The sequence below is a fragment of the Pyrgilauda ruficollis genome, unplaced genomic scaffold (genome assembly GCF_017590135.1).
Source record: "Pyrgilauda ruficollis isolate IOZ18807 unplaced genomic scaffold, ASM1759013v1 scaffold22, whole genome shotgun sequence".
Classification (NCBI taxonomy): domain Eukaryota; kingdom Metazoa; phylum Chordata; class Aves; order Passeriformes; family Passeridae; genus Pyrgilauda; species Pyrgilauda ruficollis.
In genome coordinates, this window is record NW_024521428.1 from 4,650,732 (window position 1) to 4,675,722 (window position 24,991).

Here is a 24,991-nt window from a genome sequence, read left to right on the forward strand (position 1 = left end):
ACAGGGACAGCATATCATCCTAATTAAGTGTTTCTCAAATATGGCCCTGGCTGTGCAACCCACTCCATTTTTTGTCAAATTGCACTACCTGCTTGAAACTTTGTGTTAGAGTGGGTCTGGAGAGAAGGAAAAGAGAATGCCACCACTTCTGTTTGCCTGTTTGCTTGGTACTTTGGTGAATATTTTCTTTCCACTGATGTAGATTTAGTGGCTTCTTTATTAGGAGTGAAACTCTTTGTTGCATATGTAAAGCTCCACACAGTTTTTTTTTATTAAGTCTCCTTAATTGTGTATAAGACAGGTTATGTCACTCTTTTTAAGTAAAAGTCACAGCTTTCTCTTCAGTCAGTTCTCTGGGTGAGATCTCTAGAAATGTGCCTTGCTAAATAAAGTATATACTGGTGTAGATGGTGAGTGGACAAACAGCACAGGTGACTGACTAAGGAGAGGTGATCATTAATATGAGCACAGCAAGCTGCTTTATGGTCATTGTTACCTTTTACTGCAAATTTTCTATCTGCTTTTACAGTTTGAGGGGTTTTTAGCAAAAACCACCAGCATTTGCTAGTTTGTTCCTTTTTCCTTCTTGCCAGTTTGTAAAGTATAAATGCAGAGCAGGCCATGTGCGACTCTGTGGCTGTGTTAAATGTGCAGTGATCTTGTTTCTTAGAGCATTATGTTCATCATCCTCTTGTTAATGCTAGATCGATTCGTGCCCCATACCAGTGTGGCATGTATAATTGCAATAACCACCCATGCAGTCATTGCATAATGTGTGGCACTTGGCCTTTCTGTAATATTCTGTATTCCATTAGAGGGTTTTCTGACTGCTGGCTTTAGAGTTAACAGAGTTAACCATGGCTTTTAGCAGTGAAGAGAGAGATGAAGAACTGAGTTTGAATAATATGTTACATGAAGGCGTAATGGTATTGAATAGAGCTTGAATCCAGGGAGAGGGAGAGAAAGAAAAGTAAGAGGACATAATGTCACATAGCTAATGAGAACAGCTGAAGAGGGCACAAAGGGAGAAGACAGAGGCAGAATTTCAAATGTTTTAAGTGTCTGGAAGCAAGAGCAATTTGTGGGCTATTACTTTGGTTCTTTCTTATGACTTCTGTGTCTTTTTACAAATATTTTGTCTGTATTATGTTCTGTGCAAGCACAAAAATCAAGCTTTTCCTGGAATTAAATGCTACTCTTATATCAAGCCCTTTAAAGTCTTTGGAACTTTATCCAGCCCAAGCTTGCATTCAATTCAATAACATTAATTTAACTCCTGTGTTTGCATTTTAATTATAAAGCTGTTACATTGTTTAAATTACAAAATGTCCAGTACCTAATTGTTAATAATGTCAGTATTATCCTTGGGAGATACGTAGATGAACTACCACAGAATAACGATGAGGGTATCAGCAATAACTGTTTTGCTAAAACATACAGAGCGAATTAACACTTAATCTGAACCATCTAAATCAGCCTTCAAAACCAGCTGCCTGCCATGCTACTTTCATTCTTGGAAACTCTGCATATGGATAATTTCCTACTTCCATTAGTATTTTCTTTTTAGCTAGGAAGATGGAAAGTGACCATGTAGGTCCTCAGGTGCAGACTTCTCCACACTGAAAGGTCTGGACTGTGCAGTACAAACACTTGTGAACACTCTGGATGGTCTCCATATGTATGGCCTGCAATAGCTTGAAGCACTGCAATGAAAGACAAAAACTCTGCAGTTTGCTTCAGACTGAGGCATTGCTAGCATGCTACTCTCTGAAGAATAAATAGCAGAATAGACTCATAGTTATTTTTAGCTTTAGTGCAGGATTTTTCATAACTTTGGGGGGGCAGGGAAAATTTTCAAATTCATATCTCTGAACTGTAGTCAGACATCTCAGTAAAAGTCCTCTGTAGACACTGAGGATCTGCAGTCCTTGGTGAAGTCAGGAGCATTTGTCAGTGATCTGAGGTCTCCCAAAAAGTCACATCAGTCTTAAAATCTACACCAGGAGAAATCTTTTCTGCTTGGTACAGTGGAAGTGAAGCTTATAGTTATGTGTCTGTTCATGTGCTGCCCCTCAGCTGAGTCGCCCTGCTGAGCCAGAACTTACTTGATCATAGAATCTCCCAAGTTGGAAGGAGCTCATGAGGATCATCAAGTCCAACTCTTGATCCTGCACAGGGCAGCCCCAAAAATCCTACCATGTGCCTGAGGGTGTTGTCCAAATGCTTCTTGAACTCAGTCAGGCTTGGTGCTGTCACCACCCTGGGGAGCCTCTTCCAGTGCCCACCCACCTGGGTGAAGAACTGAGGGGATCCCAGTCATTGGTTTCTCTGGGTCTGGATTGAAGGCACTTGAGACAGTAGTTCATGTACAGACTCAAGTGTTTATTATTTCTTATCGGTAAAACAGTCTCACTACTGTGAGTTCGGCAGCTTTTCATTAGCAAGGCATAAAATGGCTAACAATCTATTGTTACAAGGTCTTTTAAGACTAAACTATCCAATTAAGAACTGTCACCTAGATTATTTTCCCTTTTAACCCAATAACTGACCCCAAAGAGACGCAATGCGGACTTTTCTACCCAATTACAAAATGCCACCTAAACTCATGAAGAAGAAGGAAGAAGAAGCATGAAGAAGAAATCCAGGATGACATCCTGTGCCCTCTGTCTTGCTTCCATCCACAACATACTAAAAATCCCAAAACCTAAATTTCCCGTCAAGTGATACACCTACACTACTCTCTATTATCTACTTCACACTATTGTGGATTCTAGTCTGTCTTGAAGTCTAGGAAACTTTCTCTGTGAATGAGGGTTAAAGTCAGTGCTCCCCTGGGGGTCAGGGCATCCCAGAGCAGACAGAGAAATATTCCCAGTGGCCTGGATTTCCACAAAGAACCTTTTCCTAATATCTAACCAAACCTTGCCAACACAGCTTCATGCCATTCCCTTGCAATTCTGTCACTGGTCACCAAAGAGGAGATTGGTGCCTGTCCTCCCACTTCTACCCCTCCTATTGGATGCCCCATAGCTATTAATTTAGCACAATTAGACATTTTTAGCCATGATATAACTGCTTGCCTATTTTGACTATTGTGTGATATGTGCAGGCAGCTACAAACCTACTGCTAAAGCATCAAGATGCACAACTCACACTTGGCTGTTTGAAGAATGAGTCAATAAGTGAGTATATTAAAATTAAGGCTAAATTTGTCTGAAGGAGGCAACATATACAAATATTACCTTTTAACAAAATGATTACTTGCAGCTCAAGGCAGAGAAATGCAAATGTGGGTCAGAAAAAGAGTTTGAAATTGCAGACTAAGAAATGTTTTGTGCTTTAAAGGGTTTTTTTCCTTTTAAATTTTTAAGTCAAGATGGTAGAGATACCAAAACACTAAAACAACAAGAAGAGGAAGAAAAACAAAAACAAAATTCTCACAGCATGAGAAGTGAATAGTGTACTTACTCTTTTAAAAAGCTTTTGGATATTATCAAGAAAATCATCATGCCTTATAACAGAAACTTCTCCAGATGTTGCATGCTTGAGTGACCCAAGTAATTGAAAAGCATACATGAATGTATTCAACAGTTTGTGAATATAAGAAATTGTATGGAATAATGAGAGTTTAAGGTACTGTGCAACTCTTAGAGGCTTGTGTGACAGAATCCCACAAACATTTCAGATTTGCACTGGGATTTCCCATATTAAGACTGGAAAAGACCCCCAAGATCACTGAGTCCAACACATGTAAAGTTATACAAAGGCTTTTGCTATATCCTGTGTTTTTTCTGGTCTCAGGAGATTTCAGAAAGTCATGATTTTATATTTTTAGATGAAGCATCCAGTTTTTGCATTTCTCATATTTTAAAATCAATCAGACTTTCTGGCTGTCAGAATGACTTTTTAAGTTGTTCCATTGGGACTTTCCAATTTGGGAATTTCTTCAAGGTACTTTTTATGTGTGATTGAAATATAGATCCATTACTAAGATTTTTTAGAGGATTTTTATTACTCATACTATTGAATTTTACATATATGGAAAATATGATCTAGGAAACTTCACGCTTTTTAATTTGACCCTAATAACCTTAGAATTTTTTTTAAGGAATAAATAATTAAAGACATGGGAATTGAATGGAGGCAGGGTGAAACACAATCTATTTTTCTAAGATAGGTCATGTCAAACTGGCCTAGTATCTTTTTTTAATAAGAAAGTAGGTTTTCTAGAAAAATAAATGGGCTAGATCTGGTCTCTCTGGATTCTACTGAGCCATTTAACATGGTGTTGCATCAAAAATACTCTTCAAGGTGGAGGGAGATTAGGTAGGTGTAAGAACTGTAAACACACCCAAAAAACTGCCACGCCAGAGACAGAAGGAGGTAGATATATAAGAGGGATTATTCTCTGGGAGTTGCCTAGTTAGTTTTCTTGAGGCTTTTTTGTTTCTTTTGTTTTGTTTTTTTTTCTGGCATTGATATTGTTGGCATGCTGCACTGAAAGCAGGCTGTTGAAACTTGTGCATGGGAGGAGGACATTAATTTTTAGTGCACAGTTTTAGATGGAGTGATTGTACAATTAATTGGACAATTAGATAACACTAAAGGGATGGAATTCAACCCAGCGATGTGTCAGGCCACACATTGTCATGAATTCTCTTACCCAGTTTAACCTTGGTATCAAAATTAGCAGTATGACAGTCTGAGCTCTTATGTAATCAGTGGAAAGAGGCAGATTTTTAATTAGGCACCCAACTCCTGCTTTCTGTCTTGACTGTTAACAGAGCCTGGGCACCTGACTCTGGCATCAGTGCTGAATGCCTGAAACTGGATGGTGCTACAGCCTCAGCTTAGGAGCTAATGCAACAACTTTCCCTATGAAGAGAGAGTTCAGCAATGGAAGAATTTGAAGGAGAAAGGCCTATATGAGGGTAAGTGGGTTTAAATTTGTCTTTAGTCTGTCAGTTTGACACTATAATGAAAATAATGTATGGGATACAGGCAAGTGTCAAAAAGAGGTATTTCCAGTTGAGGGAGGGAATCTCAGCTGGGTGCATCTGGGCTGGGACCTGATACAGCATAAGTGTGCAACACCTCTTGCAGAAACCTCACCTGAGTATGTGATAGAGGCAGAGAAAACTGAAAGAGGGTAGATTTAGATTAGATATGAAGTAATTTTTTACAGTGCCAGTGCTGAGACATTGGAACGGGTTGCCCAAAGAAGCTGTGGATGCCCCATCCCTGGGAGTGTTCAAAGTCAGATTGGATGGGACTCTGAACAACCTGGTCTCGTGGAAAGTGCCCCTGCCCATGGCAGGTTTAGTTGGTTCCAGCCCAAACCACTTGGTGAAAAACTGCAGGGATGATCACAGTACTTATGTTACAAGAGGAGTCTGGGACAGCTGTGTTGGGTATGTCAGGAAGACTGGTAAAATTGGAAATGTAATTGCCACAGCTCTGCTGCTGGAGTTATGGGGAGCATTGAAATGTGGCTGATACCAGCTAGGTTATAGCCAACAAGCAGGATGTCTGCAGACCATCAGAGGACTAATGCAGGTCTATGTGCAGCATTATGGTATTGTAGGAAGATTATGATACAAACCAGAATCACAGAATAATGAGGTTGGAAGAGACCTCTAAGATCACTGAATCCAACCTGTGTCCTAACACCTCAACTCAGAATCTAGACTATAGCACCAAGTGCCATGTCCAGCCTTTTTTTAAACACATCCAGAGATGGTGATTCAACCACCTCTCTGGGAAGAGCATTCCAGTACTTTATTATTCTTTCAGTGAAAAATTTTTTCCTAATATCCAACCTATACCTTCCCTAGCATAGCTTGAGACTGTGTCCTCTGGTTCTGTCAGTTGCTGCCTGGTGTCTACTTGTGTGATTTAGAGGTGATGTGAACTGAATATATGGCGTGTCGTACTGACTGAGTGTGTGTATTCACCTAGCACATGGATAAAATATTTAACCAACATAGAATGCATAGTGATAATTGCATAATACATGACAGTAATCAGTAGGAGAATGCTTTATGTAAAATTAGGAGTAAGCTTTAAGATTTATAAAGGTCAGTGATTGCTTGGATTCTGGCTGCTTGTGCTTTTTGATAACTCCTATATAGTGTGATGCTTACTGTCTGCTGTATTTCCGTGCAGTTCTCCTGCGCAGCACATGGAAAGCTGTGTGATAAATCAGGCTTTGAGTGAATTTGTAGGGCTAGACAAAGGTGTGTTTAGTTTAGCTTGTGACAAATAATTCATTTAGAAGCTGACTGCTGGGTAGCAAACTCATCACCACTGAGAGAAAAGCTTGCTCTGCAGTGAAAACTATGGTTGTAGATCCCTGATGTGCCTGTAGTGACAAGTGATGGGTGCAGCACTTATAGTCAGCCCTTGCCCCAGATACCTCCTTAGTTTGACAAACACTGAAACTTAAAATTGTGTGTTAGTGAAGAGCTGCCCTTTCCCTGGACGTTGGTTTGTCCCAACACTGGGTTTGAAAAGAAGTTGAATCCTTTGAGCAACACTGAGTAATGCACTTTCTGCTCTGTTGCAAATCCTAAGTTGCTCTAATTGGCTTTGTCAGCTATTAAGAGATTGATCTGGTTGCTCTTTACCAGAAATCTTCATAAAATAGCAGAAGGAAAATACCACAGCAAGAAATATTTTTAATGTACTGCTGGTAGCACTATGTTTAGTTCTCTAGTTATTTGTTCATTAATAAGGGCTCATCCTGGGATTCTGAGGTTTTTAAGTGCTGAGAAGAATATCAGGAGAGAGTAGTAGGCTTCTCTTTTTTTCCCCCTTCTTCTTCGTAATTAATTATTGTATAGTGGTCTACGTTGCTTTTGTTCTGTGGTAAAAACAATTGTATGATGATCTCACAGTCCTTACTTGGAAAGTTGCCACAGTGAAGAAAATCTCTGTTTATGCACTGGACTGTCAGTAGTTTGGAAGGGGGTTGTTCTGTTGGAAACAGAGTGCTTTGAATGACAGTCCAAGAGGAGGGATGACAAGGAGGGGAGGATTGAGAAGATAAGTGTGAAAATGTGTCAGCGCTCTTTCAGGTTTATTTTTTATTAGAGTCATGGTCAACTACCTTAGATTTAGAATCTGTCCCAGTTTATATGTGGCTTTTTTTCCCCCTGTATTCTAGGTTTTATTTAGCTCTAAGTAATTTTTTTCTGGCTAGTAAACTGGGGGTTTGTTTTGAAAATCTGTCTAAGCCTCTTCCTGAGAGACAGTACTTGGAGCATCTCAGGCCTGCATGGCTGTCACTTAAAAAGATGCCCAGAAAAACTGGAAAAACATCATGTGAATATGTTTCTGGAAAAGAAAGGATTATAAGGTCTGAGGGAGCCCACCTCTAAATTTCAGGAAAAAGATATCTCACAGTCATATTGGGGAAGAGGAAACAGAAGAATTTCCAGCAAACCCAGATTCGTTGTGTGTGGGAATGGGCAGTGAGGAGGATGGTGGTGGATCAAATAAACACAATCTACTGCTGTAGATCATTACTAACCATGAGATGCTGGAATGCAAATTTAATCTTGTTTCATAGTCTCTTAAGATAGCTGTTTGAAAGTTAGAGAAAATGACCTCTTGAAGATTCCTATCCTTCCCTACTCAATTCTATCTAGTTGCCTCTTTTTCTTAACTTCAATACAGTTCAGGGACGTGAATCCCATCCAAAGACTGTACCCCTTGCTTAACCTTTTCATAGCATGATAATGGCACAATCTAGGTAAACACTGTCTTTATGCTTTGTTCACACAGATTCTTAAATGGTAATAAAAACCTAAATATTTTTCTACAACAAAACTATGTGAACTGTGTCTCTGCTGAACTGTGCGCAGAACATTGTTCCAGCTTTTTTACATATTCCATCATGATATTTTTAATAGTATGGTTGCTGTTTGGACAGAATATGTGCTATGAAAGCTGAAAATAAATTTTGCCAAGTTATTTCAGGGGTTTGTAGTCAAACATGACAGAGATGATTTATTCTTGAGATGTGATTATGTTGATTTTGTTTTGAAACAAGAATATATACCTTGCAGAATATTTATGTTCAAGGTCGTTCTGTAATTTCCGTATTAAAAACCCCCTATACTTAATGCAGTTCCTGCTAAATTTTAACCACAGAAATGTCTAGAATGTGAAGATAAAATAATCTGAAGTTTGTATTATAGCACAAACCCTTGTAGGAGCATACTGTCTTTGAAAACATTTTAATAATAAGCTGTCTGAAATGATACTTTTGCCTTTTCTCCATTTTAACATGAGCAAAGAAAGAGTTTTAAAAGTGCTGCTCAGCTATTAACTCAGCTATTTTTACTGGGACTTTTGAACATTGATCTGGTGTTTCTAAGTGGAGGCATTTTTCACTTGTGGTTGTGCACATTCGCTTTGGAGACTTTCCTTCAGTCAAATCTGCTGTGATCTGAGACAAGGTGGTTTTTGGAGCTGTCCCAGGCAGCTGCCAAATACTTTCAAACATTCTAAGTGGAGGTGTAGAGAAAAACAGTGGTGTGGAGGAAACTCCAGTTGTGTACATGTATAGGTTTGGTATAGTGTCCTGGAAGCATCTTGGGATAGTGGGATTGATGGGCCAAAAAACTTGGCATAGAATTGCAATTGTTTATCAACGTAGTAATTTTGATATTTCTGTAGTTACTGAAAAAAAAAAAAAAAAGAAAGCTATCACTGCTTTATTTTGTTAGTGTTTTGTAGTTCATAGACCAAAGAAATATGAACTAGGTAAAAATAGAAATTAGAATTTAAGGGCATTTTACATATTTTTAACAATAAATTAGAGGATAATACAATATTTTTAAAGACAGCAATGATGCACTATCAAACAGATGAGCTCTTTGCTCATCTTGCTAGTTCAAGGATGAGTTCTTTAACTGTGTACTTAAATGGCTGTTGAAGATAAATTCTGAAAAAAAAGTATTTTTTGAATATTGAAGACATGTGGCACGTATCAATAGTTTGACAAGTAGCATTTAGGTTTTTTTAATTACTTTAATACTAATAAAAATATTAATAATTTCCTGATATTTTTCCATGAATCAGCTTTGAAAAACATATACTACCAGAAGAAAAGCTATTTCTATTTCGGATTCAAAGGAGGACAAATCAACATTGTTTTGTGTGGTGCCTGTTGGTGCATTTTATCCTCAAACAATGGGTTGTATGTGTTAACCATTTGCTTTGATGGGTTAAGTAATAGTTATGAAGTCAGTTCTGCCACACAGGGTCTTCTATTTCTTTGAGAAGGAATACTGGGAGATAAATGCTTTCAGATAGTATTTGCTGTGGAAGGGAGAAAAATTGAAAGAAAAATATTTTGAGGACTGTTTTTTTAAGGAACCTCTGCTGGGAGCAAAAGTCAAGCTGAGGGGCTGTGGTTATGGGTGGATACGAAGGAAAAAAATAGATGCCCAGAGCACTGGGAATGAGTGGTTTCAGTTGATTCTGTTTTGCTATGTGTTGATATTTATTCTGCTTTAGGAGTTGGAGAAATGCACTTGTCTGTAATTGAGAGTTTGGATATCTTGCTATGCAGTGAAGGGAAGAGGCAAGTGCAGACAAAAAATATCTCATGATTTTTCTTCAAGTCTTAAAACAGCTTGTAACTGTCCCAGCACAGCTCCAGTCATCTGGTGCCACTCTGGTGGGTCTTGTTTAAAAAATGTACTTCTTCCCCTTCCCCAGGAGCACCACTAAGTACCAATGAGTACTTGGCATCCATTACAAAACATCTTTCATTAGACTAGACTAAATCAGTTTGCTAAATAGGAGCCTCACAGAATAAGAGCTCTTCTATGTCCAGCTGCATCCATCACTACAGAGATGACACTGGCATATTGTAACTTAAATGTTTTGGCTTTGAAGTCATTTAGCACAAAAGGGGTAAGATATCTCTTGTCCTGAGGTCATTTTCCTTATCAGTGATCAAAAAGGGAAGTCTGAACATGAGAACTGAAAGGATTTTGGTTTGTAAAAGTGCCTGGAAAACAGGGCAATCGCCACATAGTCACTGGTTTCCTAGAACTGAGGAGAAATTCACAGCATACTTTGCCCTGTTGAATCCTGCATTCTGAGTTGTGATCTTGGCACATTAAGGAGTCCTTGTATAACATGGCAGAACGCATTAGGAAAATCCATTTGGATAAGTGTTTATGAATTCTATTCTTACTTATGCAGGGTGGACCTGGGGGCTGTCACTGGGGAGAAAAATTGAATATGTTTGAACTCTAATTATTTGGATGCTGCTGTTGTCCAGTCCCTGGCGATCTAATTTTATCTGCAGTTGTAAAAGCCAGATATGGTTGCAGTTTCATGACATGTGCTTTTATGCAAATGTTAATAAATATGTTATACCGGGCTGTACAGTCAAACATTCTTTACCTTCTCATGCCCTCTGGATCTCTGAAAACACTCATCCATTTGCAAGATTGTAATTTATTATACCAGTCATTTAAATTAGCTGAACATTTTATGGGACTTAGGTCATATAATAATTTGTAGAGTGTAAATGAAGGAAAGAGGACAATTCTTTTGTAACTTTAACAGGCTTTATTCTGAACTGTGGCTACATACCTGATGTTCTCTAGCACTCAGACCATTTCATAGCCAAAATAAGGATGCAATTTAGTAGCTCATTGCCTGTGGAGTGCTCTTTAAAAATCTTGTCTGTATTACCCCAGAGCAATCTCTCCTAAGGTACTTAGCCACAGAGATATTCAGAATGGAAGAATTAACAAAGTGCTTGTTGGATGCACACTAATACCACTTTTCCTGCATCATCCTTTAGTAGCTGGGTTTTCTCAGGGCTTTGACACTATTGTTGTTTCAGTATTAAAAGATCAAGGCTACTCTCCTTCACGTCAACCAGTGGTTCCTGACTTCTTCCACATAGGAAATGCCAGACTGATTTTTTTTTTTCTAACTCACTTTGTTTTGGATTAGCAAATGTGCTAATTGTTTGTAACTGTATATTTTATGAGAACTATTTGCCCTGTAGGGTTTCAGTTACACTCTGTTTTGGAGTTTTTTGTTAAAAAAAAGATTGCATTCTTGAAAAAAGATTGCTTTCTTTTTTTTTTTTTTTTCTTAATTCCATAAAGAAAGTTATTATTAGGCTTTCCCTTTTCAGAACTGGAAAATACCCAGGAAGACACTTGCTCACACTTTCCAGATACAAATTTGCTTCTAAATTGAGACCGAACATGGAAAAATTTAGACTGTTAGGTGAATATTTTGTGTAGTTCTGAGCAAATGGAAACAGCTGTTTAGTTCTTAGAATATTTAAGTTGATGGTTTTAAATTGTCCATGAACTATGCAAATAAAATTGGTGGGAAGTGACTGAGGAATACAACCCACGACCAGTAACTTTAAATTAGCTTGTTCTTCCACTGGAAAATTTTCAAGGCATTTTCAAATCAGAAAAGATTGAAAGCTATTGATAACTGACTTTAATAATGTCCCATTTCATTTTGTCATGCAGTTTTAGCTTATTTCACTTCTGAAAGTTAAAAAGTTAAGTTTTGTGACATTTGCTGTTTAAAAAAATTACTTGACAAAATGTATTACAGTGATGTCTGTGATTCACAGTGATATCTGTGAGGGCAGGCAATCATATTATGTTTTCAGTGGAAGCAGATATATTGTGCTTGTAACGTAGAAATTATCCAAATGATCACAAACTGTTCTGACTAGCTTCTTATGGCTAGCTCTCATTCTTGCATCTTTAGTATATAAAAACTCTGTAAATGATCTCTGTAGAGTAGAGAGGAGATATGAAAAGGCTGGAAACAGTAAAATTAGAGCTCCTAACTGTTGAAGAAATTATATTATAAAGCACAGGACCACAGCATCTGCTGGTACATGTAAACAGTGAAGAATGGCACAAAATTCCACATACATGCTGTTAGACTCAGAATCTTTTTTATATAAGTGCAAAGATGAAACCAATGTTATATCTAAAGACAAGTAGTTGTTGTTATTATAATTAAAACTCATTTCAGCCTAATCCAGGAATCATTACTTGGCTGGATGCAATAGTTACTGGAAAAGAAATAATGCTTCTGTATAGGGCAAAGTCTCAATAAGTAACTATGCAGTTAAATTTGTTGAACACGTAAAGCATCTCTCATGCTGTAATGCTCACCTTTTGCCTCCCCCTCTGGACTGTAAGGTGGTTTCATTCTGGTGGTGGGTATGTGGAGGCATTTTAGCAGTTGTCAGCATCCAAAGACTTCAGATACTGAAGGATCTGAATATCTGAGGAGAATGATGTTCATGTTGGTAGTTTCTTTGTCTCCACTCTAGGATCCATTTAGGGTCATTTTTATATTTGCTGAGAAGCTTTTAAATGTGGCTCTTTTCTTGTTGGTCTGCAGCTCCGAGTTACATCCAGATTTACTGTATGTGATACCATACATACAACTGATCACTCTAGAACTAATTTTGCTCAGCCTTAAGTCTGCAGTTCTTTAAGGGACCATGGGTGAGCTATAGCCACAGTCCCACCAAGTGCCAGTTCTGTACCCTCTCTCTTTTTATCCCATGCTTCTACTCCATCCTATGTCTCCAAGTCTGAAGGCCTCTGCTATCATACCAGGCCTTTATTTTTCTACACTAAATCATTGTGTTGAGCTGTAAAATGATGATGGTATGATGCAAATATAAACAAAAATTAAAACAAATCAGCCACAGACATCTGTGCAGTTGGAAAAAATGATTGTCACAGCTGAACCAAGTTTAATTGCAGGCTAAAACAAAGTTGCAAGCAGGTCAGTAGAAGTTCAAACAAAGCAAATCTGAAAAACGAAAATGCTCAATGTTTGCAAGCCCTACTGCAAGGCTTCAGGCCCGTTACTGGTGATGGCAGTATGGTATCTGCAGGGCTACAGGGTAACAGAGCTGGAAGGGCCAGCTAGGGACACCAGTAACATTGTTGTGGTACCTCCAGACCTTAAATACCAAGGTCTGAGTGTGATGTCCAGCTCACAAGTTCTCAGGTTGCTTGTTAGCTGAATATGGGAGTGCAAACATGGAGATGCTGCACAGAATACCAGTGCTGCTCATTGTACTGTTTTTCTCAGGATCTAGTTTTGCCTGCTCTCAGAGAAGACTCCAGGCTTGATTAAGTTTTTGTTCTGACCCAGTCTTTATATCCAGCTTTTGGTCCCACCCTTTGGCTGGAAGGTACTGCCTCTCCAGCAGAAACAGTGGGTGTAGGAACATGTGCTCACACTGTGTTGCAGTTCAGTTGCTTAGTTTAACCTGTTGCTGAAAGTGGCTTTGATGAGGTGATGGACTGTAAATGCAGTGTGGCTGAAATGTAGCTACCTGCTCTCATCTGGGCCTGAAGAACAAGACAAGCTGTGGGCAAAATGATCATTTTCTGCTGCCTTGCTGTGGAGGTTTGACTGCTGAGGTAGGCAGCATGCTTATGAATTTCTGATAAAGTGTGGTGGGAGGCAACAGAAGTTAGCAAAAGTCAGTGTCACTGTGGCTTGCCTTAACATGCAAAAAATTGGGATTCAAATAGTCATGAGAGTGAGTTAGTCATGAACTGAAGAAAGGAAAGTAATTTGGGATACATCATTCACATTTTCAGGCTTTTTTGTATTCATGCAAAATTTACTTCTAAAAAAGTGAAATTCAGGTAAACTTGGCCTGTAGTAACATACCAGTTTTAGAAGTCATGTAAGTGCTTGGAGAATTGCTAAAACTCTGACATTTAGGTACATATTCTTGAGCACTGAGTGCTGCAAGGAACTCAGCATTAATATACACCCTTTGTCTTTGCTTACCATTTATAACTTTTTTTGTGATTGTTGCTATTATCCCTGCAGCAGTTGTTATTTTTTAAAATAAATTTTGGAAGGCCACTAAATTGTGTCAGTTCTAAAGATTGATTAGTATTAGCTGCTGAAAACAAACCAGTCTATTGTGGTTACAGTTACTTGAAAATTGTTTTTAAAAGCCCTCTACTACAGAAATCCATGCCCATACCCTATAGGAGTCTTCATATTCTTTGAACTCTTGGAAATTTGGACTAACTTGTTTATTACATCTGGTCTGTTAGTAGCTGACAGAGAAGAATGTTATCATGGAATAAAGTGTTGCACAACATATACTGCAGCTACACAAGTACTTGTTACCTTCTCTGTCTGAATAGAGCATTTTAACCAGTAATATGCTGGTGTGAGGAGACATGAACCTTTGAAATAAGTACCTGCAACATTTTTATTTATCCTCAGCTGTTCATATGTTTGCATACACATGAAAACCATCAGAGCAGCTGAAATACTTTTTGTTACTCTTACCAAACTTCACTTTTTGTTGTTTCTGTCTCAGAGATAACATCATAGTGTCTGCTACTTGACGTTTATTTTCTCTAATAGCTTTTTTGCTCAAACACCTCAACAAAGGATATAGTATTTTGGTAAGGCTGATAGTCAAAACTGGGGAAACTCACAGGAATTTTCACAAATAGGGAACAATTGTTGAAATATGGTATTCTAATAGAAAACTGTTGATCTTAGATACTGATTTGTAATGAAACTCATAGAAATGTGTGAGTGACATTTGGTCTGGTTTCCTCTTATGACACTTCAGAGACAGTCAAGCCACGTACCTATTTTCTTTGTACCTTGCGTTCTTTATTTATTCCACTTTTGTGCTACTGATTTGGGGTTTTTTCATTTAGTAGCCAAATACCAACCAGTTTCAATATATTCCAAATATAATTCCAGTATGTTTGAAAGTGATTGATGATCGTCCGTTCATATCATGGTTCCTACATGCTTGGGTTTCTGTTGCTCTGCTAAAAGTTAATCACAGAATCACAGAGTGGGTCAGGTTGGAAGGGACCACAGTGGTCCAACCTCCTGCTCAAGCAGGGTCATCCCAGAGCACATGGCACAGGATTGTGTCCAGGCAGTTCTTGAATGTCCCCAGTGAGGGAGACTCCACACCCTGTCTGGACAGTCTGTTCCAGTGCTTGGTCACCTGCACAGTAAAAAAGTTCTGCCTCATTTTCAGGACCTTCCTGGGCATCAGTTTCTACCCGTTGTGTCTTGTATTGCTTGGCACCAACTAGAAGGGCCTGGCTCCATCCTCTTCACAGCCTCCCTTCAGATACTTGTATATATTGATGAGGTCTCCTCTCAGTCTCTTCTCAAGGCTGAAAAGGCCCAGCCTTCTCAGCCTTCCCTCATAAGAGAGGTACTCCAGTCTCTTAATCACCTTTATTGCTCTCCCTGGGCTTGCTCCAGGTGCTCCATGTCTCTCTGGCACTGAGGAGCCCAGAACTGGACACAGCACTCCAGATGTGACCTCGCCTGAGCAGAGAGGCAGGATCACCTCCCTTGACCTGCTGCCAATGCTCTTCCTGATGGTCCCCAAGACACCACTGACCTTCTTGGCCTCAAGGGCACACTGCTTTCTCATGGAAAGCTTGTTGTCCATCAGGACCCCCTGGTCCTTCTCTGCAGAGCTGCTTTCCAGCAGGTTAGCCCCCAGCCTCTGCTGGTGCTCAGGTTTGTTCCTCACGAGGTGCAGGACTCTGCATTTGCTTTCCTTGAATTTCAAATGGTTCTTCTCTGCCCATCCCTCCAACCTGACAAGGTCTTTCCACAGGGCTGCACAGCACTCTGTGGTATCAGCCATTCTTTGTGGCACTAGAACTTGCTGAGGAGGCATCTGCCCCTTCATCCAAGTCCTTGATGAATAAATTACACAGCAATGGGCTCAGAATTGAACCTTGGGGGACACCACTAGTGACAGACCTCCTGTAACTTGTCAAGGAAACTATTTTGAGAAATTGGCAGGAAACCAAAGCAGCACACCCCCTCCATTGTGTGTTACAGGGTGATCTTACTGTTTACCCACAGGGTAGTACTGGCATTAAAAAGGATTCCTTTCATTGGGACAGCTGTTCCACCGAGGCGTTGAAACGGGAACAGTGGTGGGAAGCACAGACTGTTGTTGGCCTCTGAGGAGTTAGTGGCTTATGCTTCAAATTGCCAGCATCCCACCACTCGTTCACATGACTCCAGAAAGAAATGCAGGGAAGAGCCATGCAGTCAGGATCCTGGCCTGCAGCAACCTTCTGTCCCATTGATTTAGAAAGGTCAGTGTAAGCAAACAAATAATTTTATTTTCCAGGAAGAAGAAATGAAAGCAGCACAAAGGAATCAGATACTGGAACAGCAGAAAAAAATATTTAAAAATATATCTAGTATTGTGGCCATTAGGCATAGCGTAGGCATGTACTCTGTAAGAAAAAAAGTTACATGATCAGAAATACATGAACAAAACAAGAGTACAAAAAAAGTGTTGATGGAGAAATATGCATCAGCAAATTTGCATTAGTAGCTTAAGACTCCAGTTTTGCTATGCTGCCTAAATCTTAGTAATAACCTTTGTGGAATATTACTCCTACACTAACATTTATTTTTAATTTTCTAAATAATTTTCAAATTTGACACTGTTTCAAATCCTGAGTCAATTAGTTATATCTTATTTAAAACACAAATGTTAGAGAAAGAATTTGTGCATTGCTGGTTTGTCTTTAGGTGCTGTTATGTATTTTTCATTTATATAAACATTTAAATAGTAAGAATCACAGCGAGTCAGAACAATGCCATGTGGAAATGAGTGCTTGAGAAAATTTTTTTCCTGTGCCTGTGACCTAATGGGCCATTCCTTCCCTGTGGGAAAATGTAGTGTCAGGAAAATAAAGTTTCCCCCGTGACTCTGAGGTGCAGTCCTGTTGCCCAGGTGAAGCTCAGTGACTTCAGAGCAGGATGTCAGATCCCATCACACACACAGAGGACAGTGCTAGCAGTGCACTGTGGTTCCTGGGTTGTTTTGCCCAGTATACACTGACATTAATTAGTGCTATGTTACTCTGTGGAGGGGATGAATATTATAGGCAGGTAGGTCAGATAGTTCCCTAGACATTTTGAGGTAATCTAGACTTGACCAAAACTTCTTATTACACATCCCCTTTCAGTGCTTTTATCCCTCTGTCCTGTCTGTGGTCCCCCTCTCATTGCCTGTATGAGGGAGAATACGTTCATGCCATGGATCTGTAAGCAACAGCAGTACGAAATCTTTAGCAAATGTGTGTGTGTCTGGTTCATCTCCATTTCAGGTCATAAAGTGTTGGGGTTTGGATTTGGTTGTGGTTTTGGTTTTGGTTTTTTGTTTGTTTTTGTTTTGTTAGTTTGTTTGTTGCTTATTTGTGGTTTGGGGGGGGGGGTTTAGTTTGGGTTTGGGTTTTTTCCTTCTTTTTTTCTGTGTTTTGGGGGGTTGCTTGGGATTTTTGTTGGCTTGTTTGGTTGGTTGCTTTGTTTTGTTTCATTGGGTTTTTTCCCTGCCTTTGTTCCCCTGCCTCACTCTTTATTGCAGCAGGAGGAGCTCAGAGGAGTTTGTTTTTTCCAGCTAGAGCAGTGTGTTTCTGCTTTGTTAACTTCATGGTTATGATGAAAGACTGCTCTAGGTGAGTTGGGAGGGTGTTGAAAGGACCATCAAACTCAGAAGTGTTTCCAGTCCAGACTCCTCAACAGAAAATATGTCCCCTGTTCTCATGGGCTTCTCCATGTCTGTGTAGCCGTGTGAGAACCTCAGGTCATGAGGAGAGAACTCATCCTGTGCACAGGAAACTTTACCACAAAGTGCCCAGCACATTTCTTGTGAAGAGGGTAAAGGTTAATTTGGGATAAAGACCACTCGTAAGCTGTTTCAGTTTCTGCTGGCAAAGTGACAGAGGATGTTGAGAGGGTTGGACTTCAAACTTCCCTGTAGCAAAACGTAGCATTTTCCATGACATTGGACTGTGTTCAGCTTGATAAAAGCTGCTCTGCAAAGTGAAGCAGAGCTGTGCTTTTTCCTTTTTAGCTAACAGACGTGTGTGTTACAAATGCTCACTCCACCTCTGGATGTGTGTATTTTTGTGCTCCTAGAAGCACTAAAGGAATAAAAATATTTTAATCACAAGCAAAATTAAAACAGTATCTCATTAAGAAGATTGTTAATTGTATTTCTGTTGTGAATACAGACAAACAGTTTTAATTTGCACAGAGAACTAAGTGGCCTAAATTGCAGTTTCATGTTAAAAGTACTCAAATATATTAAAGAGATAAAACTGTGTTTTTAGATTATTTGAGTTTACTGAAGTTCATAGTGGGGAAGGATCAAGAATAAATTTTGTGACTTAGAAACTTATCTGCAACTAAGTGGGATCTGTGGACAGGAAAGCAAAAAGAAAACAAGCCACTTCCTGGTGCTGAAATGCCCTTTTATCTAAATATCACTGAGAGGTTGAATTCAGGGATTTCCACACTGCACAAATACCTTTGTTACCCATTTTCTTGTGGAAGACTTTTCCCTGTTCCTGCTGCAGTTACTCACTCAGAATCCTCAGAGCTGCTTCAGAGAGTGACAAGAAGATTCTTCAGGCCAAACTTAATATTTTTGTCTTTGTTAATCAAGGTTCTGAGAGAAGGGGACATTTAACCAGATTTTGAGGGGAACCTAGACTTAAGAAGCAGACTGAAGGGGGAGATAAAGCCTCTTTGTGGAGCTGACAAACTGGCACCTGCCAAGTGTGTCTTTGTGGGGAAATAATGTCAGTGGGAGGCAAAGGTTCGTATTGGATGCTGGCATCACTTGCATTCTTTTGCCTTCCCAAGGCCTAGATCATGGAATGAATGGACTGAAACTGTTGTCAGCCTATGGATCTGCAGTAGATATAGTCTGTGTTGTTGCCTCTGTGAGTTTGGCTGGAAGGATCTGACTCAAGGTGCCAAATTCATGGCTTTGACTTTTCCTCTTTTGATCTGTGCAAGATTCAGGACATTCAGTTTCTCATTAAATGAGACAGAAGAGTGAAGTGCATGTCAGACTGTAAAGAAAATAGCTGTTAATTGGAGAAGGTCTTAGTAGGGTTTAGCTGGGAGCTGCTGTCCTTTGAGCTGATGCTCTGCTCTTGGGCTGCCTCTGCAGCCATGAGTGATAGGGTTGATCCAGACCTCCACCTCAGATCCTTGCCTGGCTAATAAAGTTCCTTGTATCATCTTTGAAACAGCAGTTGGAGGTGGGTTGCTGGAATTGCTAAAAGATTGGGTTTGAGCCAACATGTCAAATCTAGTTTCACTACCAAGGTTTTCTACTGTTGGAGGTAATAAATAAATAATAAAAAACTCCCTGCATGCTAGTTATACTAGAGATGCTGCTCTTACACAAAAGGCAACATGTTCATAACTTAGCATAATCAGACATTTCTTCCTTTCCATTCTTTTGTCCATATTTATATGGTTAATAGGATGTTAGTTGGAAACCAGGCCATGCTGCAGATCCAAAATACTGTTTCAGGCAATATTCACTTTTATGATTTTGTGTATTGGTAAAGCATTTTCAATCAGAGCAAATATTTATGAAGATGTTGTTTGAAGAATGCAGTTGGCTGAAGGAGTCCTCTTGATGTTTCAAAATGGATTTTTCAGGAACAAGAACCCTAATTGGTAAGGTTCAGGGAATGGTTCTTACAGTCTGGAGAGCCTTGAGACCCTAAACTAATTGCAATTCAGTAACCCACAACTGCTTTTTCACGTTCTCTCAGAGATGGTGGTAAACTTTCAGTAGGATTACATCTCTGTTTTTTTTTCTTTTTTAAAGCATTAAGGAAACTGTCACACTCTCCCCTTTTTTCTATTATTCTCTTCATGTAGATGTATCAGTAATATTTAGCCTTCCACTGCTGTTGCATTTTTTGCTTTGGTATGCCTTTTTACCTGATCCATAAGCCTAGAGCACTCTGGCTGTAGAAAAGTAGTCTCAAAGTAGACTTTGATTCAGTCAGTAATTGGAGTATCCTCTTTCTCCTGCTTATTGATGTGTAGAAAAATCCTGTTTCCTGCAATTGTGTAGGGAGTGTCAAAAAAATAGATGTTAGGCTGAAATAAGGTTTAATCTCACCTCACATGTTTATTTCAAGGGGTAGTTTGGTAGGAGATTTTTTTTTCAAGGAGAAAAACCAAAGCACTTCACCAAAACCATTGGTGAGGTGAGGAGAATATTAGCTTGTAGTTGTACAAACTAATCATCAGGGGTTTATTCTGGGACTAAGGTGATAATCATTTTTGCCTGAGATCTTGCAAGCAGAGTGAGACCAAACATCCCAAAGTTTCAGTCCCAGAATACACAAGGTCACGTAGCTGAGCAGGGTGGCATTTGCTTTCCACAACTAACTGGCAGGTCTGAGGGTAGCAGGGCAGAAGTGGCATCAGATGAAGACCCTTTCTTCAGGTCATATGCTTTTGTGATAATAGAGTGACAAATAAATATTCACATAATACAAGGGAGGCTTGTTCAGAAGCCTTTTCTGAACTGTGGATGTGGCCTTTACCAATACTGGAGGTCAGCAACAGCCTCTCATGTTTCTGTTGGAAGCTGGGCTTGCAGCAAAGCTTCATGAAGTGCAAAGCTGCACAACTTGCCAACATCCCCTGTCTGCTGTCTTAGTAGGGGCAAAGCCAAAGGCTATGTGTAGATAAATCATGCCATCTTCAGGAGAGGTTGCTTCAACATGAATTACATCAGCCTTTGCATTGCTGTCTGCTTGAATGGTACCAGTCTTTGGAAGTCCATTTAAGGACAGGTACCATCTAAGGAAACTCTTAATACTACCTTTAATTTGGTAAGAATGCTACTTCCTTTGGTTTTTATCAAAAACATGATCATAAGGTGTAATTGTTGAAGCAGTTGTCATTCAGGAGAGGGATCAGAGCACCTGTTGTTTGGCTGTACATTGAGTAAAGGGAACTCACGCCTGCCTGAGCTAGCACAGGTGTAGGAGGAATCCAGTTTGCCCAGCTGCAGCATCAGGACTAAGTGAGTCATCTAAATAATTTTTATAATTAAAGAGAGGGATCTCCATGGGGTGACTCATCCCACCTACCTTGGAAAATAGTGACTTGTTCTCTGGAAGTGCCTGTGCCTCACCACTGACTGTGCAGAGAACTTGCGTGGTGAGTTGAGATCAGACACCTGCCTCCTGTGTTCTTTAGGTGAGATAATATCTTTCTGTAAGTGATAAGAGCTCATGTTAAATTCTTAAGCAGTCTTGGGTAATTGGTAAGGATGGTGATTAAATCAAACAGTTGAGGCTGAAATTCCAAATTTCTTTTACTGCAATATGGGATAAATGTGAGGTCTTAAAAGACATAGCCTTTTAATGTAAATGTACTTGAATGAGATGGTGGCATTACCAAATATAAACCTTCATTTAACCTGTCGTAAGCTTAAAAACAATTTGCTTTAACTGTATGCTCATTGCCAGCTGTTTGTAGAAGCCTCCCTCACCTAGTACTTGCACGCAATAGAGTAAGAGACCTACATCCTGATCTTTTGAACTTCAGTGTTTTGGCACAGGAGCTTCTCTCGTGACAGTAACAGTAATAACTCTTCCAAACAACAATGTTTTGGAAGTTTAGCTGTAGAAAAGCAAGCATAGTAATAAATGCTCTCTTAAACTCAATATATCATATACATTCCTTTTTCTTAATAGCACCAAGCCTTTTGGTAAATATGTTTACATATATTTCCTACATCTTTTCTACCCACTCATCAGATGCTGACCTGAAGTCAGTCATTTTCAGCATAAGCTTATTTCTTTGTGCTCCTGCTCTTTCTGGGTATTGCCATGACTAATGCTTGGTAAGGTCCAGTAGAAGATCAGTTTTTCTGTTTTCAGTAAACTTTATTGTGAGCACTGCTAATCAGAAGTTACATTTACAGTTAATCTGAAAATGGTACCTGCCCACTGGTTGTGATTTATACAGTATAAAAAACCTGTGAATTTATGATGATTATTTTGTTTATTTTTTTAGATGTGGATTTAACTGATATTATGATATACAAAATCCCTCCTCACATAAGGGAAAGAGCCCTCTGTAAGTATGATCCTTCTAAGTAATGTAAAGGTGTATCATTAGATGATAAATTAATATTGCAATTTAAAGGAATAGTTGAGGTCTTAGAGAGCCTTGGAAAATTACTACACTCAGTAATATTTAAATAGAAATAGCTTCAAAACAAATTATATACCTGACCCTCCTTTAACTTGTCAAGGATTGACCCTTTTTAATGATTGCAGAGATTTTAGCTGAAAAGCAGCCAGGCTCCTGAACCTAATTGCTGTCTGACCTGTACCTTAGTGAACATGTTAGTTATTCTTTAATACGTTATTTGTAGATTTTGGGGGAAAGGCATATGGCATCCTGTCTAAATCTCTGCAAGTACATTTTGTAGGTCTTTTCATCATGCAGTTAGGTTTAATAGACTTACAGACTGTTAAACATCACATTATATAAAGAACAAACCGAGGAAAACCTATTGCTGGAAGAAAGGAAAAAATAGGAGAATGGAAAGCCTTGGAAACTGTTGAAGAATTGTGATGGAAGTTTTATTTGAATAAATACTAGGACATTCAGTACTATTTGAGAAAGGTTGGTTATTCACTAGCCACTAAAACATTAATAAATAGAATAAAGCTTTTTTACTGTGTGTGATCAAACCTTGGAACAACCAGGTTGGCTAGAGAGGTACATTCTTGTCCAAAACCAACTGGACACAGTCCTGAGAATCTTTCTTTGAGCAAGGGGGTTGGATTAGATAAACTCCAGAATTTATCCAACCTTAACTATTCAATATGCATTAAAAAGCTGCCTGCATTAATATTTGGCTGTCAGAAATTATATCTATAGGCAGAGTGTTGTTCTTTATGCACTGTCACTGAGTTTCAGAGCTTTGGGGATGGGATGTTCAGAGATCTCAGTTTCTGCTTCTTCCATTCAAGATTTTTTTTCCTGTTTGGAATTTACTTATGACATATTATACAAACCTAACTTGAATCAAATTCTTAGCTCTGAGTGGTAACAGACTGGCTTCTTTTGTAGGCAAAGTCCAAATTCTTTCTTCCTCCTCATTTAAAATCTAATTTCTAAGCTGATGTAGATGGCCAGGGCTGTGTTCAGTTCAGTTGCCTTACATGCTTAACTTACATTTGAATTTTTGATGTCCGGTGAAGCTGTGATAGTTAAGAAGAAGCTTGGGTACCCCAAGGAGAGAGGAAGATTCTTTTGAAATCCTCCAGAGAAATATGCTGACAAATTAAATTCAGAGACTTGAGTTAAGCAGGTTGAATGCTCCTTTGGAGGCCTTCTGACAGATTTGAAGTGGTGGTTTAGAACAAAATGTAAAGCTAGGTGCTTTTTTAAATTAGAGCACATCTTTCTCATTATTAGGTCCATCAACCTAAAAGGAAAAGAAATATTCTCCCATTTTGCAGTGTGGTTCAAATGTTTTGTAGAATGAATGAGAGGCTGCTGGGAAGGTGTTAGTTACTCTATTGGTACTTTTCAGGTTTATCAGATTTTACTCCTTACTTGCTAAATTAATGAAGTTTGTCATAAGAGTGTGAAACAAATACGGAAGCTCCATAACTGCAGTGCTAGCACAGTTGATTGAAGGAATGTTCACATTTAAAATCATAACCAAGTTTTCTGTAGGCTTTCTTTCCTGCTGTAGTTTTTCACTTCATAGGCATTGTGAGGGGAAGGACTGTCATGGATGTCTGTAGTCCAAAAAAGTGTAGGGTGGAGGAAAAGCACAGATGCTGCCATCTGCCACATCAGCAGGCATCCCTTTTTGCTTTTTCTTTCCACCACCATCCCAGAATTTCAACCTCTCTCAGGCCCAGTAGGCTTTATTTATAGTTTTCATTATCCCTTTCTCATGGCAGTAGAGCCTAGAACAACACAGTGTACTGACACTGACAACATTTCCTGCCCTTTTGTTCTGCGCTTCACCAACTTGTTGTCCCTTTGTCCTTATCCCTAGTGCTTCCTCTGCAGACAGAGGCCCCATCTGACAAATTTGCTTGTGCTCTCCAGGGATTAGAAACCAGGAAACTTCATTAAGGATGGCTTAATAACTTAGACAAAGGAGAAGAGCAGCTGGTCTGTTAACATGTCTCTCTCAAGCCCCATTCTCTGTCAGAAAAGCTTTCTTGCATGTGGTCCAGTTTTTGACAGTTTACTGTAAAATGCTGCAGATGTAGAGTTCATGCAAATGGAATTACTATGCATTGGATCTGCCTTGAGCATTTTGTTTGAATGACCTGAGATGATTTATGGCAGTAGGTTTGCTGCTGATAGTGACCTAAAATTTTGGTGTATGTTTTTGCTTTCTCTGTTGCTTAGCGTGGTGATGTTAGAGGAATAGCAGTCGGAGACAACCTGCTGCACTCTGCTACTCTGTCAGAACATCAGCAAAGCCAAGCAGCCAGAAAAGAAGGGCTCTTCATGAGAAAATGACAGCAAGAGAACACAGCCCCCGCCATGGTGCCAAATCCCGCACTGTGCAGAGGGCCTCCACCATTGATGTCACCTCTGACATGGTTGGCCTTTCTCTAACAGGTTTGTACCTTCCTGGCAGCTACAGCTCTGCTGCTGCTCCTTCCAGAATCTGCCTTGTACTAATGTTGTTTTTTCTCTCTTAATTGCTTGAAGATTTAGATCTGTCTGGTTATCTGGAGGTAATGAGATAAAGGAATTATGCTAAAAAATTCTAAAAATCTTGAATTTGCTACTTTTAAAATAGACAAAATACTAAAATCAGAGAGAGATTTAAAAATAAGTTAGATTTTGTGTAGTTATGTTTATCATTGAAAAATAAGCAACAGGGAGAAAATAACAAAATGTCATGGTCTGGAAAGAGTCTTGGCAACCTCCTTGTTTGACACTGTATAAAATTTTCAAGACAGTTCACGGAGCTGAGACTTGTCTCCCTTATCTTTTATGGCTATTAAATTAGGATTCTAACCCTCAGAGGCTTTCTTTCATTAGTGAGAGAGACAGGTACTTTTAAATTTTGGCGTGTTAGCTACCACAG

At 39.2% G+C, this 24,991-nt stretch overlaps 1 protein-coding gene across 12 annotated transcripts in view; it reads left to right on the forward strand.

Moving 5' to 3' along the window:
- INPP4A (inositol polyphosphate-4-phosphatase type I A) overlaps nucleotides 1-24,991 on the forward strand; it is a 111,303-nt gene that overhangs the window by 41,347 nt on the left and 44,965 nt on the right. For 7 of the 12 annotated variants that reach the window (XM_041468387.1, XM_041468379.1, XM_041468388.1 and 4 more), the window contains 3 exons: nucleotides 4,785-4,931; nucleotides 21,928-21,990; nucleotides 24,301-24,516. In XM_041468387.1, coding sequence (XP_041324321.1) covers nucleotides 24,411-24,516 — 106 coding nt within the window. In that variant the 5' untranslated portion in view covers nucleotides 4,785-4,931; nucleotides 21,928-21,990; nucleotides 24,301-24,410. Of the gene's footprint in view, nucleotides 1-3,109; nucleotides 3,183-4,784; nucleotides 4,932-13,351; nucleotides 13,461-21,927; nucleotides 21,991-24,300; nucleotides 24,517-24,991 lie in introns of those variants that run through there. The other 5 variants (XM_041468383.1, XM_041468381.1, XM_041468382.1 and 2 more) reach the window with 4 other exon arrangements.